Raw genomic sequence first — 13,986 nt, forward strand, 5'->3', positions numbered from 1 at the left:
GCCTACACATAACTTATAAAGAACTCAATTTAAGTTGCATCTTTAGGCTCTTTGTTACTTGCTGCCTGTCACAGATAGGGATGGGTATCGTTTAGGTTTTATCCGATACCAGTGCCAAACCGGTACTTTTGAAACAGTGCCGGTGCTTAAACGGTGCTCAAACCGGTGCTTAAAGAATGGAGAACACAAAATTGGTCCGAAAACCTCGGACGATCTGATTTCCTCGTGTCAGCATTGTTCCCACATCATCATAATTAATGTTGTTCCAGGTTCAACATTGCAAGTGACCAATCACCTTCTTGTGACGTCATTCCTTTGCGACTTCGAAATACCCGCCTTCGAGTATTTCGAAATACAAGTGAAGAAGCGAAAAACCGCCGCCTGTCCGCCGAATTTGAAGTCAATTCGCCTGTCCGCCGAATTTGAAGTCAATTTAGGATACTTTCCTTTAATAAACGGTAAGCATTATACATATGTTCCTCACTTGGCTTGCTGTTTGTTTGCTAGCGATAGGCTACTTGACGACAGCATTAGCTAACCAGTGTTCTCTAGACCAGCGTTCCCCAACTTTTTGGGTGTTTCGTGGCCCGGGGGTTGGGTCAGGCAAAATTGCAGTAGCTTCCCTGATCATTTTACAAACATAAGTGAAGAGAATCTGGACTAAAAGGCCTAGACTTATGGTTGTGTGCTGAATCTATGAATCAAACTATCACCTGGAAACATAATTAACTGGTCCATAGCTGTGAAACTGGACATGAGTTCTTGATTCTATGGAGATTAACAGTAATCCAGAAATTTACAAATTTGTCCCAGGGACATCGCGTAGATGTTGTCCCTGGGACATCGCGTAAATGTTGTCCCTGGGACATCGCGTAAATGTTGTCCCTGGGACATCGCGTAAATGTTGTCCCTGGGACATCATGTAGAAGTTGCCCTGGGACATCGTGTAGATGTTGTCCCTGGGACATCATGTTAAAGTTGCCAGAGACATACCATATGAAAGTTTAGCTTCTTTTAGCCCCTGTTTGTTTTATATTATTTTATATATATATTTTTTTAATATTATATTTAATATTTACATTGTATTGCAAAAACCCCCAAAACAAGTTAAAATGAATTAATGAATATTGACTAATTAAACCTTCGTTATTTTTCCACCAGAAATGGACGATATAATTAGAAGAAGTGTTCTGAATGACGAAAAAAAAAGAACTGGAAAAGACACACAACTTTGTGTGCATGTGTCACAATGCCAGGAGGACCCATTCAGTGTTGTGTTAGAAAAATTGAACTCATTAACCCTTCATGGACATTATAAATGTTTAAATGTTGCCTCAGGTAAAGACAGGAAAAGAGACTATTACAAATTCAACTGCATCAGAGCTGGGGAAAAAAGTCGAAACAGCTACAGAGCAGTGGGCTGTAAGGCCTATGTTTCATTTAAAGTACTCAAATGTTGGAAAGACCACACAGTCATCGTGCAGCATACATATGATAAGCATGATGGGCATGATCCTTCGGACCCAAAAGACGCACATTTCAACAATATTTCCAGTGATTTGAGGAGGAAGATTGAGGAACTGCTTTCCCTTGGAACTAAGCCAGCCATCATACTAACCGAATGTCATAAATGGGCCAAAGAACATGGACACAGAGATCTTCACAACAGAGAGCATTTTGTCACACCACGTGACATTGACAGTGTTAGAACCTGCATGATGAGGAAGAAGCACTTTAACTGTGGAGACAGTCAAAGTGTACATACCTTACTTAATGGAAAACATCAAGAACATGTTCTCTTCTATCAACCATACACATCTGACCAAGAACTAATGATTGTTTTGCAGACACCTGTAATGAAATCAAACATGGAGAACTATGCAAAACAGTTAGTATTTGTTGACACCACGCACTGCGTTAACCAGTATTCATTTCCCTTATTCACACTTGTTGTAAGAGATGATCATGGGCATGGAGTCCCTGTGGCCTATGCTATTGTCAGCAACGAAAGTCAGAAAACCCTGGAAACTGTTCTTGGAATAGTTTGTGAGCATTTCCCAACTTCCCCGAGGTAAATAATACATTGACAGCTATTAATTTTGAAATAATTCCTTTTCAAAAAAGTTATAACATGCCAGAATCTAATGCTATAGCTGCAGCATGGGCTGCAAAAAACTTTCCTTTCCAGTTGTTAAAGTTATTCCTATAGGCTGTATGCAGTATTTTATACATCTACTTGTGAGTTGAAATGTTTAATTTGGCATTGAAGTGGTGCTTTGAGATAGCAAAAACATTTTCATACTGTTTAATCTCATTTAGTGTTTTCTTTTTTTCTGTAGAGCATTTATGGTTGACAAAGACTTTGTGGAAATAAATGCTTTGCAGAAGGTTTTTCCAGAGTCAGCTATCCTTCTATGCTGGTACCATGTCTTGCAGGTAAACCACATTGTTTTCTTTTCACGTTGTCTAAGATGCACCTGAAACACATTTTTACAACAGGGTCCTGTTGTTATGATTTGCCTCATTGTGATATTCACCTACTCAGGTTAATGAATATAAAGGGATAAAATGTTGAGTGACTATGTCCATCCATTTAAGACCACAGTGCACTCATCTTCTGGTGGCTGCTTCCCAAAGCTCTTTTTGACATTTAAAAATATGTTTGCCTGGTTGATTTCTGTAATGCACAGGTCCTCTTGTCCAGTGAGTGACAAAGTTATTTTTGGACGTCAGCTTTCTTTTATGCTTTTTGTACAGCTGCTCCTCTGTCTCTCTCTCCAGATTAACTTTTTTTCTCTTACATTCACAGGCTGTTAATCGATGGCTTTCAAAATCAGAGTCCGGGGTCCATGGGCTTTCTAACACCCAAAAGAGAAATTAAATCATTTCTTTCTTTTGTAAGCTGAAAGCTTGCACATCTGTAAGTGTAATTTATCTATTTCACATTTTGATTTCTTGATTACACTAAGAGCATAATAACTTTCAGTTGCTAAAAAAAGTTACAGAGAGATACAAAATAGATTTTTGAAACAATTTCTAAAACTGGCTTCTTATCTTGCTTATCAAAACAAGTACTTAAGCTGTGCAGAACATCATTGTGTCACCCACTGTGCAGTAGAACTTGTGAGTGGGATTCTTTCACAGACAGATGCTGAAACCAAATATGCTTATAGGTTTAGTGTTCCTTCTTAGCCATTGTAAGGGAAGAAATAATTGCTTCTTAATACAAAAACACGACATATTATTAATAACTTAAAATTCTTAATGTTATTCAATAAAAGGAAAAGGGCTTCAATACATAATATTAAAGATTTCAATAGGTCTGTTAAATGGATTGAAATATATTCTGTTGCATCCAATTCTCTTAGGAGGACGACTTTAAAGCCACATCAGCAGAGTTCTGCCAGACATTTAAGCAATACCCTTTGGTGTGCCAGTATTTTCAGAAGCACTGGGAAGGCATTGGCCACATGTGGTGTGACTACGGCCGTCGCTTCAGTCACGCTCGTTCTGAAACAAACAATGTGATTGAAAGGTATGATTTATTATTTTGACCTCATTCAATTGTATTGCTGAAAAAAAGATATTATGCTTTAATCCAAGAGGCTAAACTGAGTAGGTTCGTCATGTCATTGCCAGAACAGGTTTTAGGCAAATCCTTTAAATTCTAGCAGCGTTTTTTATGTTATCACAACAAAAAACAGAGTAGGTGGATTTGCCTAAATCAGCTAAACCGGCACAGAGCATTCCTTTATAAAAGACGTGCGCAATAGGTATTCCAATTTTTTAAAAAATAATACAGTCTTGATTAAAACTTTAAATTCCTTCAATTACAGTTACTAATCATTTCAAATAACTGTTTTTCAGATTTTTCCACCGCCTGAAATACCAGTTTTTATCTGGCTACAAGAATAGGCGTCTGGATGATCTGATTGAAGTGCTCCTAGGGAAGGCTGACTACTTCTCAGTCATAAAAACCCTGCAAGATGTGGGCCGCATGAAAAACAGGTTTGCTGACACCTTGTCTCAAGTTTCAGACTCTGCTTCAAGACTGATGGAAAGTGGTTGGGCTCTTAAAATTACAGTCAAGAACAGCCATCGAGTTAATGCATATCAAGTCCCATCTGAGTCAAGAGAAGACATGGTGTATGATGTCTGCCCTGTTGAGTCCTACTGCAACTGTACATATGGCTTACGAGGACTTCTTTGCAAGCATCTAGTGTTACTTGCAAAATTAGCAGAGGCTGACAATGACATCTATCCAAACATGGAAACAGACCTTGGCAAGAATTGCAGTGAAAGAAAGGCATTACTTTGTACACTGTGAGGACTTGAAAGTGATAAAAATGCCAAGTTTGTTTGGAAATCTGTGTTTTTTTGCATCGGCTGAAACACTTCAGTGCACTTGTTGTACGTTCTCTCACTATAACACATGTGCTTGCCTGAAGGTGGCTTGTAGCCATTTTAAACAAATGAAAAACTCTCTGAAAAGTCCTCTATCAACTTTGAATGACACTCCTGTAGTTGAAAGCACAGACAAAAAATGCACAGAAGATGCAGTTGGAAAACTAAATGCTGTTTTAGACACAGTTAAACAGTGGGCATTCATTCCAGAGGGTATTACTGCAATGATAGATGAACTGCATACAAATGTCTTAAAAACAAAACAAGTAGGCAAAAGTATATGCCAGTACGAAATAAAGACGACAGATAATGCACGCAAAATTAGGCCATTGTATTCTAGCAAGAAACGTTCGGCCAGCATCGACATTCCAGCAGTCTGAAAATGAATGTGAACAGTCGATAACCACTGAAAGAGAGACATCCTATGGAGAAAATGAAAACCTTTTGGAATACAAAACAAAAAAGAGAAGAGTTAAAGCTAAGTATATGCACAAGTAGACTTTTGTGTGACATTTCAAAGGGACTGCATCCATTACTTCTGTTTATTGAAACCTAAAGCTGAATAGCTGTCTTAACTTTCTGCCAAGGAACAGATGAAAAGAAATTGTTTGGTCTCTCAAGCAGTTGTTATTTATGTGTGTTATTCATTACTTTGGCTTGGTTGCTGTTTTTGATACAAATTCATCTGTGCCCATTGTAATATTTTCATATGTTACTATTTTTATATTGCTATGCATTATAAATAAAGGATTACTTATAACTATTAAAGGTCTGCATTTGTAATTGTTGGTATTATTTATAAAATATGCGCTCTTAAGTTTTTTGCTCCATAAAACGATACCTGTCACTTTTTGGACATAGAGTATCAGCTGTTGAGAATCCTGGCTCATACAAAATAGAAGTAAAAGGTTTCAACAGCCAGCCTTTTTATGATTAAATACAAAGTGTAATAACAGAGTTATTGGGGTGTGATTTTGTTAATAGTTAGTCTTAAGTATAAGTTTAATAGTAATGAGTAAGAAAATATAGCCAGAATAATGGAATGAGACTAACACCTGACCTCACACTGAGATTTGGTATGAAGTGGCATGTTTGTGCTAATGCTGACATTGGGGCTCAGAGTTCCTCTGTGTGTATATATTTGTGAACGTTAACTTGGCTAATGTCCAAGGGTTTGACTGCTTTCCTGTTGGATTGTATCACAAAGAACAGGGATAAGAGCACCAGTGGCCGTGCACACCCTCATCTCTCTCCTTCACCCGATCATTAGTGTTGGAAACCGGCATTAGCTCAGAGTAGATTAGACTTCAGTATAGTGCAAGTGATTTGATTTTATGATTATTTGATTCAGTTTTTTCTGTGTTCAAGCTCAATTACTTTAATAAAATATGTTGAATTCAAACAAATAAATAAACAAATAAACTGTGGACATCACCCTTTTAAACCTTTCTGAAACAAGACAGGTAAAAACCAGTGTATAAAAGTTTACATAGGTATAAATAGCTCTAACACTTTACTCCAGCCTGGCGTCCACACATGTGGACATCACATTTTGGGTTATTTAGACCAAAATACTAAATCTTGATCAACAAGTGCCTGATATACAGTTATGAGGACATTATACTGCAACTGTTCTATCGCAATTTCAAATTAATGTCCTCATATGTGGCTCTCATTTTTCTCAGAAACAAAAATTAGGTAAAAAAAACAAAACCTGGTAATTCTTTCTTTTTACATTCATCGGGTTCCAATCGGCCCAAATATCAAAGAGAAATTAAAAATGCATGCCATGGAAGATTTCGGGTCTTAGGGGGTTAAAATGACCAGACCCCTCCGGCCTGTTTTCCAGGCCACTAAATTAAACCCAGTCAATTACCAATTGAACAGAATAAAAACCTACGAGGTCCACTAATAGTCCAAAAGTCCAAATCTTTAATAGAAAAGACAGGCAGAACTCAAACAAACAATAATCCAAACGAGGAGCATATATACACACTGGAAAGTAAATAATTATAAGTTATTAAATCAGACTAATTAAATACAGTAAAACTAATAAGGGAAGACGAACACACGGGAAATAAAAATAACAGTGTAAACATACCAAAACTCAAAATAAAACAGGAAAGCTACTACAAACCGAGTGTGACACAATTACATTCATATTGAAACGTGATAATTTTCTTTCTTTGTAGCATTTTTAAGATATGTGTTAGAACAGTCATTATGCTGTTTGGATTAGGAACCAATCATTTTTGCCAAATAGTTAACACAAACTTAGAACAACAATGAACAATTTTCAAGATTCTGATTTACAGAACAAACAAAAGTCACAAAATGTTAGAGATTTTCTACATTATACATTATAACCAAATCTCTATAATACAATATAATCAAGTGTGCCTTATATTCTAACCAAGTATGCCTTATATTTTGTGTGTTCATATATTTTCACATAACCAAGCTTATTGTTAAAGAGAACATAATGCATTCCTTACCTTAGTGTGTGATGTCAGATAAGCATGATATACTTCTGCATTGTTATTTTCAGTATGTGTGCAAGGTCAGATAAGCTGAGATAATGCCTGACCTCTCCCTTTTCAGTTAAAAGAGGAAGTACTATGTAACTTACTTTCACTATAAATAAAGAACCAAGCCTGCGCTCAGTGTGTGTGTCTTCTCAGAGACATTCACCCGTGCGCACGTTTTCTAATTACTCTCTGAGTCGGTCTGCAGTTGTCTCATTTCTCTTACTTGTGTTTGAACAAATGTCTACCCCTGACACAAAAGGTTTCATTATTTAAGAGACAAGATCAAGTTTTTCACACAGGAATGAAATGACAGAATCCAGTGCAGCGGGGCCAAAGGTGTGTGTCAGCAAACTGAAGGTTGAGGAATCAGTCAGCTCATGTTTAAGATTGTGTTGGATTTTGAGAAGAGTCTGTCTGTTATTAGAAAGTAAGATTAACAATGTTACACCAATAACCCAAATACGGGGAAATGACAAATAATACCAAAAAAGATACAACTTTCATATTGTTTTACTAACTTACTTTGTCATATCAGCACTTGAATGGTCGATGCCTTTACAGACCATGTCTGTTGTGACATCGCAGGCCGATCTTCCGGCAAACCCGAGGGCTAGCTCCCCAGCCTCCTCTTCACTCAGAACACTAAACACTGTTACTTTAGTTTTGGCCTTCTTAGGCCTGTCAAGAATCATTGCGGGCAGTTTGGCTTTACGGCCCTAAAAAAGAAAAAGTGCAAACACCAAAAGAGCAGAGAGAGACACACACACGCGCACAAAGTTAAATGCTTTTGTTTACATGGTGTAATTGTGTATATGTTGCAGCAAATGCACAATTTCCAGCCACATTGTCACTTTATTGATACGAGTAACCCGGATTTATTTCAGGTGACATCAAAATCACGAAATGTATACCTACCCCAATCAAACCTCTGAAAACATGAACTGACATGTTCTCTGCGTTGATTCTGCGCTTGATCTCGTCTTCTGTTATTGTGTAGGTTTTCTTTTTTGAGCTTGGTACAGATAAGCGACCATGCACTCTGTAAACTGTACTAGTTCCTTCTGAATCAGTTTGGAATTCTGTATCTGCATCGATCCTGTCAACATCATCAGCAGCAGCATTATCTGTACTCAGACTTGTGCCGTATACTTCTGCTTCTTTTTCGTTGTCTTCAGTCTGTGTACCTTCATCTCTTTCAGTCTGTGTACCTTCATCTCTGACTGTCAGTCTTCCTATCTCACTGTTACTTGTCGATTTGCTGCAGATGTTCTCTCCCTTAGGAACTTTTCCTTTGTCATTCGCTGCCTGATGCTTTCCCTGATGACATTCTTCACTGGCTACTTCTATTGCTCCTCCTGTATAGCCACCCACTATGCTGCACAACTCCTTTCCCTCTGCTGTGCTGCACTGTGCTGTTACATAAAGAAGAATGATATAAACAGCACTATATCAATTTAATTGTGAAGGGAAATCCCCACAATACGACACAGTTATGTCTAAAATAGTTTTGTGTAAAAACTGGATCTTGAAACGTCCACTTTAATTACACAGTCCTGGTGTGCAAAGGCAAAATTACGAAAAAAAATTTCACTTTAAACATTTTTGGACATTGTTTAGTTATATTGTGACTTACTCTCACAGAAGATACAGATGCCACAAACAGACTTTGAACAACGCATGTGCTTGTATGCACCACATTTCTGGCACTGCACCTGTGAATTAAAAAAAAAAAAAGAAGAAGAAATAAACAAACAAAAAACAAATGAACAAAGTCCATTATATAAACAATCTATATGGCTAAGGACATGTCATAGTGTACCCGGTCTTTGGCTGCAATCACACACCAGCACTGACTGCACTTCCTAGTTCGATCTGCAAAATATAATTTGTTTAAGTACAAGTTACATTTTCCAATGTTAGAGAAAAAGAAGGCAGCTAATTTTATCTTTACCTATTGAGGAAAATAAGTAGTGGCAAAGTCGGGACCTGAGCTTTGTGATTTCAGTGTTGTACTCCTCCACTTGTGTTTTACCGTCAATGAGAGATTGGGCAAACTAATAATTGACGAAGAAGAAAAAAAAAAAAAAAAGAACAAAAAGAATTAGATTAACAAAGAAATGTTTGTTTGTTTTTAACCCCCCGAGAAAAAAAAAAACAAAAAACAGAGCAACCAAAGCAAAGCATTACTGCTGAAATGGTTCAATCTACAAAAAAAATTTAGATTTTACCATCCTGCCTCTAAGGCTTTAAAAACTGAATAGGCAAAAATGTAAACATTACTTATATAGATTAAAGCTATAGTTTTCAGTACCATTATGACATGCACTCCACATGAGTTCCCATCCTGTTGATGTGGGTGGCTCACATGTGACAACATGTCCACTCTCCAGCGCAGCCTCTTGCTGAAGCAAATGAGCTGAGAGATCGCAGTTATTACAAATAAAAAGCATATAGAGAAATCAATAACCACGTTCGGTAATGATTTCAATTAAATTAAATATGTTATGTTAAATATGTTAATTAATTACCTCCAGTTTTTCAACACCGCACTTTTTCTGACCTCCGACTCGCCAAATGAATTCATATAGACTATGGTCCTCTTGGGTATGTCACAAAACTGTTTTGTAAAAAGATGGATATGGTAGGCTTGGGCCTTGAGCTTTCCTAATGAGGGACACTGAAAAGTATCATGCACTAGAGAGAGTGCAAAATCTGTGCAACTTACAAACAAGGTCCAGTGGCTGCCGTTTTCCAGACAGGCTCCAATCAATTTCTCATACATCTGAAAGATGTTTTTCTGGAAATAAAAAGAATGTGACAAGTATGTTTTTCTGTCAAGAATGACACTGCAAAACTGCAAAAGCTTGTCAGGTGAGACTTGTAATTAATTCTGCAGATACACAAACATATAGAAAGTGTCATTTTTGGTTTACATTAATTAATTTCTATAGTGTGTACGAAACAAATCAAGACCACAGACTCAACACGTACCACTCAATTTTTGGTGTTCTTTATCAGTTGGCCAAGACAGAAATGTTTTAATCTGTGTGCATTGCTTTTGAACAAGTCTTTACACAGAAAAGGTTTCAGAAAGGTATTTTTCAGGTTCTTCTGACAAGGCTTCAATTTTGGAAAATGCTGTTTGTTTATAGTGTCAACTTATAAACCCTTTGTGATAAGAACATAGTTACCACAGTCCAAGTCATACCTTCAAAAAGTATGCACTTTGTGCTCTTGTGGACCCATCCAAAATTTTTCCAGTGATTTGGCTTGGTATTGGATAAATGTGAGGGAAATTCTATAAAAATAACATAAATACACCTATGTTTTCAAATACATTACAAAAAACGTAAACATGCTATGTCATTATGATCAAACAAGCTTTTCAACATACCTCACACTGCAAATAGATTAGGCCATCTATTACCTTATAAAACAAATAAATAAATACATATAAATAAAAACAGAACTAAGGAACACGATTCATTAAGTAAATTGTACAATAAAGTGTATTTAAAGCAGAATTTAACATTAGTTTTATGACAACATAAAAGGATTTTTATGTCAAGAGGTACCTCATCTGAAATGTTAGTCTGGTCAAACAGGGATTTCAAACTTGAAATACCAATAGAGTTTGGTCCAGCTACTCCCACAAGGTAATCTGTGAGAAAGCATATGCTGTAGTCAACAGATATCATTTTCTTTTTGCATGCTGCAACCATCATCCATTTCAGTCTTCTAGGAGCTTTGTCTGGTTGTAGTTCTTTTTTCTCCTCCTCTCCCCTCATCTATTAATTAAATTGTTTTCTGACCTTCCTAACTGTTTCCGACCTGTCTTCCCAATGTGATGTTTAAGCAATATATGTATGGTCAGAAGGGAGTGAAATTTTCATTGCAGTTGTACGTGTAACATTGCATGTGATAATAAAAGGCTTGATTGGTTGATTATTCAACATGAGTTGACATTTACCTGACATTGTGAAGGAGTCACAGTTTCTGTAAGGGTGTAAGAACATAACATGTGGATTTGTTACACTTCTTTTTCACAAGTTAATAACAATCAATAATTTTCATTCCATTATTTACAAGCTATCACACGATGTCCCAGGGACAACATCTACACGATGTCCCTGGGACAACATTTACACGATGTCCCTGGGACAACATTTACACGATGTCCCAGGGACAACATTTACACGATGTCCCAGGGACAACATTTACACGATGTCCCAGGGACAACATTTACACGATGTCCCAGGGACAACATCTACACGATGTCCCAGGGCAACTTCTACATGATGTCCCAGGGACAACATTTACGCGATGTCCCTGGGACAACATTTACGCGATGTACCAGGACAAATTTGTAAATTTCTGGATTACTGTTAATCTCCATAGAATCAAGAACTCATGTCCAGTTTCACAGCTATGGACCAGTTAATTATGTTTCCAGGTGATAGTTTGATTCATAGATTCAGCACACAACCATAAGTCTAGGCCTTTTAGTCCAGATTCTCTTCATTTATGTTTGTAAAATGATCAGGGAAGCTACTGCAATTTTGCCTGACCCAACCCCCGGGCCACGAAACACCCAAAAAGTTGGGGAACGCTGGTCTAGAGAACACTGGTTAGCTAATGCTGTCGTCAAGTAGCCTATCGCTAGCAAACAAACAGCAAGCCAAGTGAGGAACATATGTATAATGCTTACCGTTTATTAAAGGAAAGTATCCTAAATTGACTTCAAATTCGGCGGACAGGCGGCGGTTTTTCGCTTCTTCACTTGTATTTCGAAATAATCGAAGGCGGGTATTTCGAAGTCGCAAAGGAATGACGTCACAAGAAGGTGATTGGTCACTTGCAATGTTGAACCTGGAACAACATTAATTATGATGATGTGGGAACAATGCTGACACGAGGAAATCAGATCGTCCGAAAACCTCTCATGTTCAGCTGTTTTTTTGTAAAAAGATATCAATGTTAGCCTTTTCTGCAGCTATGGGGCCTATATGCTATCACTCTTGGTTGGAAGCAGTGCTTAAACAATGGAAAAAACACAAACTTTGTCCAAAACCTCTCATGTTTAGCTGTTTTCCACTTTTTCTTTGGTTATTTTAGCCTTTTTGGCCAGGGTGAAGGGAGTATCTGCCAGAGGTGTGGACTCGAGTCACATGACTTGGACTCGAGTCAGACTCGAGTCATTAATTTTATGACTTTAGACTTGACTTGAAAAAATGTTCTAAGACTTGTGACTTGACTTGGACTTTTACACCAATGACCTGGGACTTGAATTGGACTTGAACCGGTTTACTTGAAAAGACTTGATATTTTACCCCAAATATAAAATTTAACATGCATATTATATAGAGATTGAAAATGTGACGTCATTCACGGATAGAACCGCAAAGGATTCTGGGAACTCGTGGCAAGCGGTACTAGCGCACGCAGGCTTTCAATTAAAATCAGTCACACAGCGATAAAAAGAAACACAAAAATGTCAAGAAGCTGTTGTATTATTAACTGCAATAGCCGGTCGCATGACAGCCACGGGAAGCCGACGGGTAAAGAGATCGGTTGTTATCGGATTATGTCGTTGAAGAGAAATTGTTCGAGCCATGTTTCCGAAGTAACAAAGAGGCGACTGGATTGCAGCCATTCAAAGACAAAATATAACGTCCCAGAACACTCCAGCTCACATGTTAGTCTGCTCCAAGCATTTACACAAAGGTCAGTCTGCTGTTGTAGTTAATACGTCATTTTTTTAACATAATTGGTGATATACAAGCAAGTCTGGCGCTGAACAGAAATGGTCGCGCTATGCTCCTTTGTTTATTGTGCATAAATAGTGAATTGTCCTGACACAATATTGCGTTTCGCTTCTGTTATTATGGTACATTGACAAAAACATATACTTTTATTCACAGGATAAAACAGTTGTTTTGTATCACTAATTGCACAGTAGGATTACAGCATACAATATTATTGTCACTGCTACATTTCTGTGATGCTACCAAAAATTATTTCCACTGCTAATTAATTACCATTTAGCTCAAAGGTCCTATTAATAAACGGTTAACGAATGTGTATTTATGACGACGATTTGTGAGACTGGTAAACTTATGATACGTACGATGGTCTTTACTTTCTACACGGTGCATTTCAAGGTCCTGTACCCATCCGTCGGTAAACTGTACCTGGGCTTGTTGCAGTGACCGGAAGTTACTAAACTTCATGAGTGTATGCACTCACTCCAAGAACCGTATGATTATAAATATGCATATAAATATGCTAAGATGAGATAGCTGACTTCATCTAACTTGCAAATGTTGTCCAGGCTACGTTGGTGATGCAGTTTTTTTTAATGTGTATGATATTTTTGTCATGTGATTTTAAAGCCAGTCCTACAACCGCATCCAAGAATAACATGCAGCTTATCTCAGAACTGTCGGTGAAAATTATTCTTGGAGCTAGGTTTAATTGAGCTGCATTTTAAAGAGGTGCAATTTCACAATTTGTGTATATTTTCTAAGTTCACTATTTTGTCATGTGTTGAGAAAAACACAGATTTAAAAATTACATGGTCTAATATTTACACTTAGCATAAAACTGCAACATGCTTTTTTTCGTTTTTTTTAAAAGACTCGAAATGACTTGAAATTCAAAATTTCAGACTTGTGACTTTACTTGGACTTTTACACCAGTGACTTGAGACTCGACTCTGACTTGCCTGACATTACTTGAGACTTGACTTGAGACTTGAGGATAAAGACTTGAGACTTACTTGAGACTTGCAAAACAATGACTTGGTCCTACCTCTGGTATCTGCCATCAAAAAAGAGGACAGCCGCATGTAGCTATGATGATGTTTGCTAGTTCACCTTACATGCATTAATGTAATAACGTGGTTAACCTACTCAGCGTAAATTACACACGAACAACATTAAGCTACTCACGCAGAGAAGAACGGCTGCTGCTGCCATCATCATCCGTCATCATTTCTGCTACACTGGCAGGGCTAGGGGCCAGGACTCTCCTCTTCAGGTTTTTGGGGGATGTT

General features: G+C 37.5%; 1 protein-coding gene and 1 long non-coding RNA gene across 2 annotated transcripts; one reads left to right on the top strand and one right to left on the bottom strand.

Moving 5' to 3' along the window:
* Positions 1-227: 227 nt before the first annotated feature.
* On the top strand, positions 228-3,961 carry LOC146659233 (uncharacterized). Its single transcript, XR_014913787.1, has 6 exons — positions 228-458; positions 1,162-2,071; positions 2,340-2,436; positions 2,810-2,920; positions 3,369-3,535; positions 3,868-3,961. It is a non-coding gene; the product is annotated as an uncharacterized LOC146659233 (long non-coding RNA).
* A 2,353-nt stretch (positions 3,962-6,314) lies between these two features.
* Positions 6,315-10,808, bottom strand: LOC146659234 (uncharacterized). The gene is made up of 10 exons (XM_085423185.1): positions 10,508-10,808; positions 10,327-10,359; positions 10,141-10,230; positions 9,658-9,729; positions 8,884-8,986; positions 8,752-8,804; positions 8,566-8,644; positions 7,848-8,344; positions 7,455-7,648; positions 6,315-7,346 (listed from the first exon to the last, which is right to left on the bottom strand). The coding sequence occupies exons 1-10, from the start codon at positions 10,718-10,720 to the stop codon at positions 7,202-7,204; spliced, it is 1,479 nt and encodes a 492-aa protein (XP_085279311.1). The 5' UTR covers positions 10,721-10,808; the 3' UTR covers positions 6,315-7,201.
* Positions 10,809-13,986: the final 3,178 nt, after the last annotated feature.

This window comes from Rhamphochromis longiceps, linkage group LG11 (assembly GCF_057381845.1).
Source record: "Rhamphochromis longiceps isolate RC_006_pf linkage group LG11, R_longiceps_female_GT1.1, whole genome shotgun sequence".
In the NCBI taxonomy this organism is placed as follows: domain Eukaryota; kingdom Metazoa; phylum Chordata; class Actinopteri; order Cichliformes; family Cichlidae; genus Rhamphochromis; species Rhamphochromis longiceps.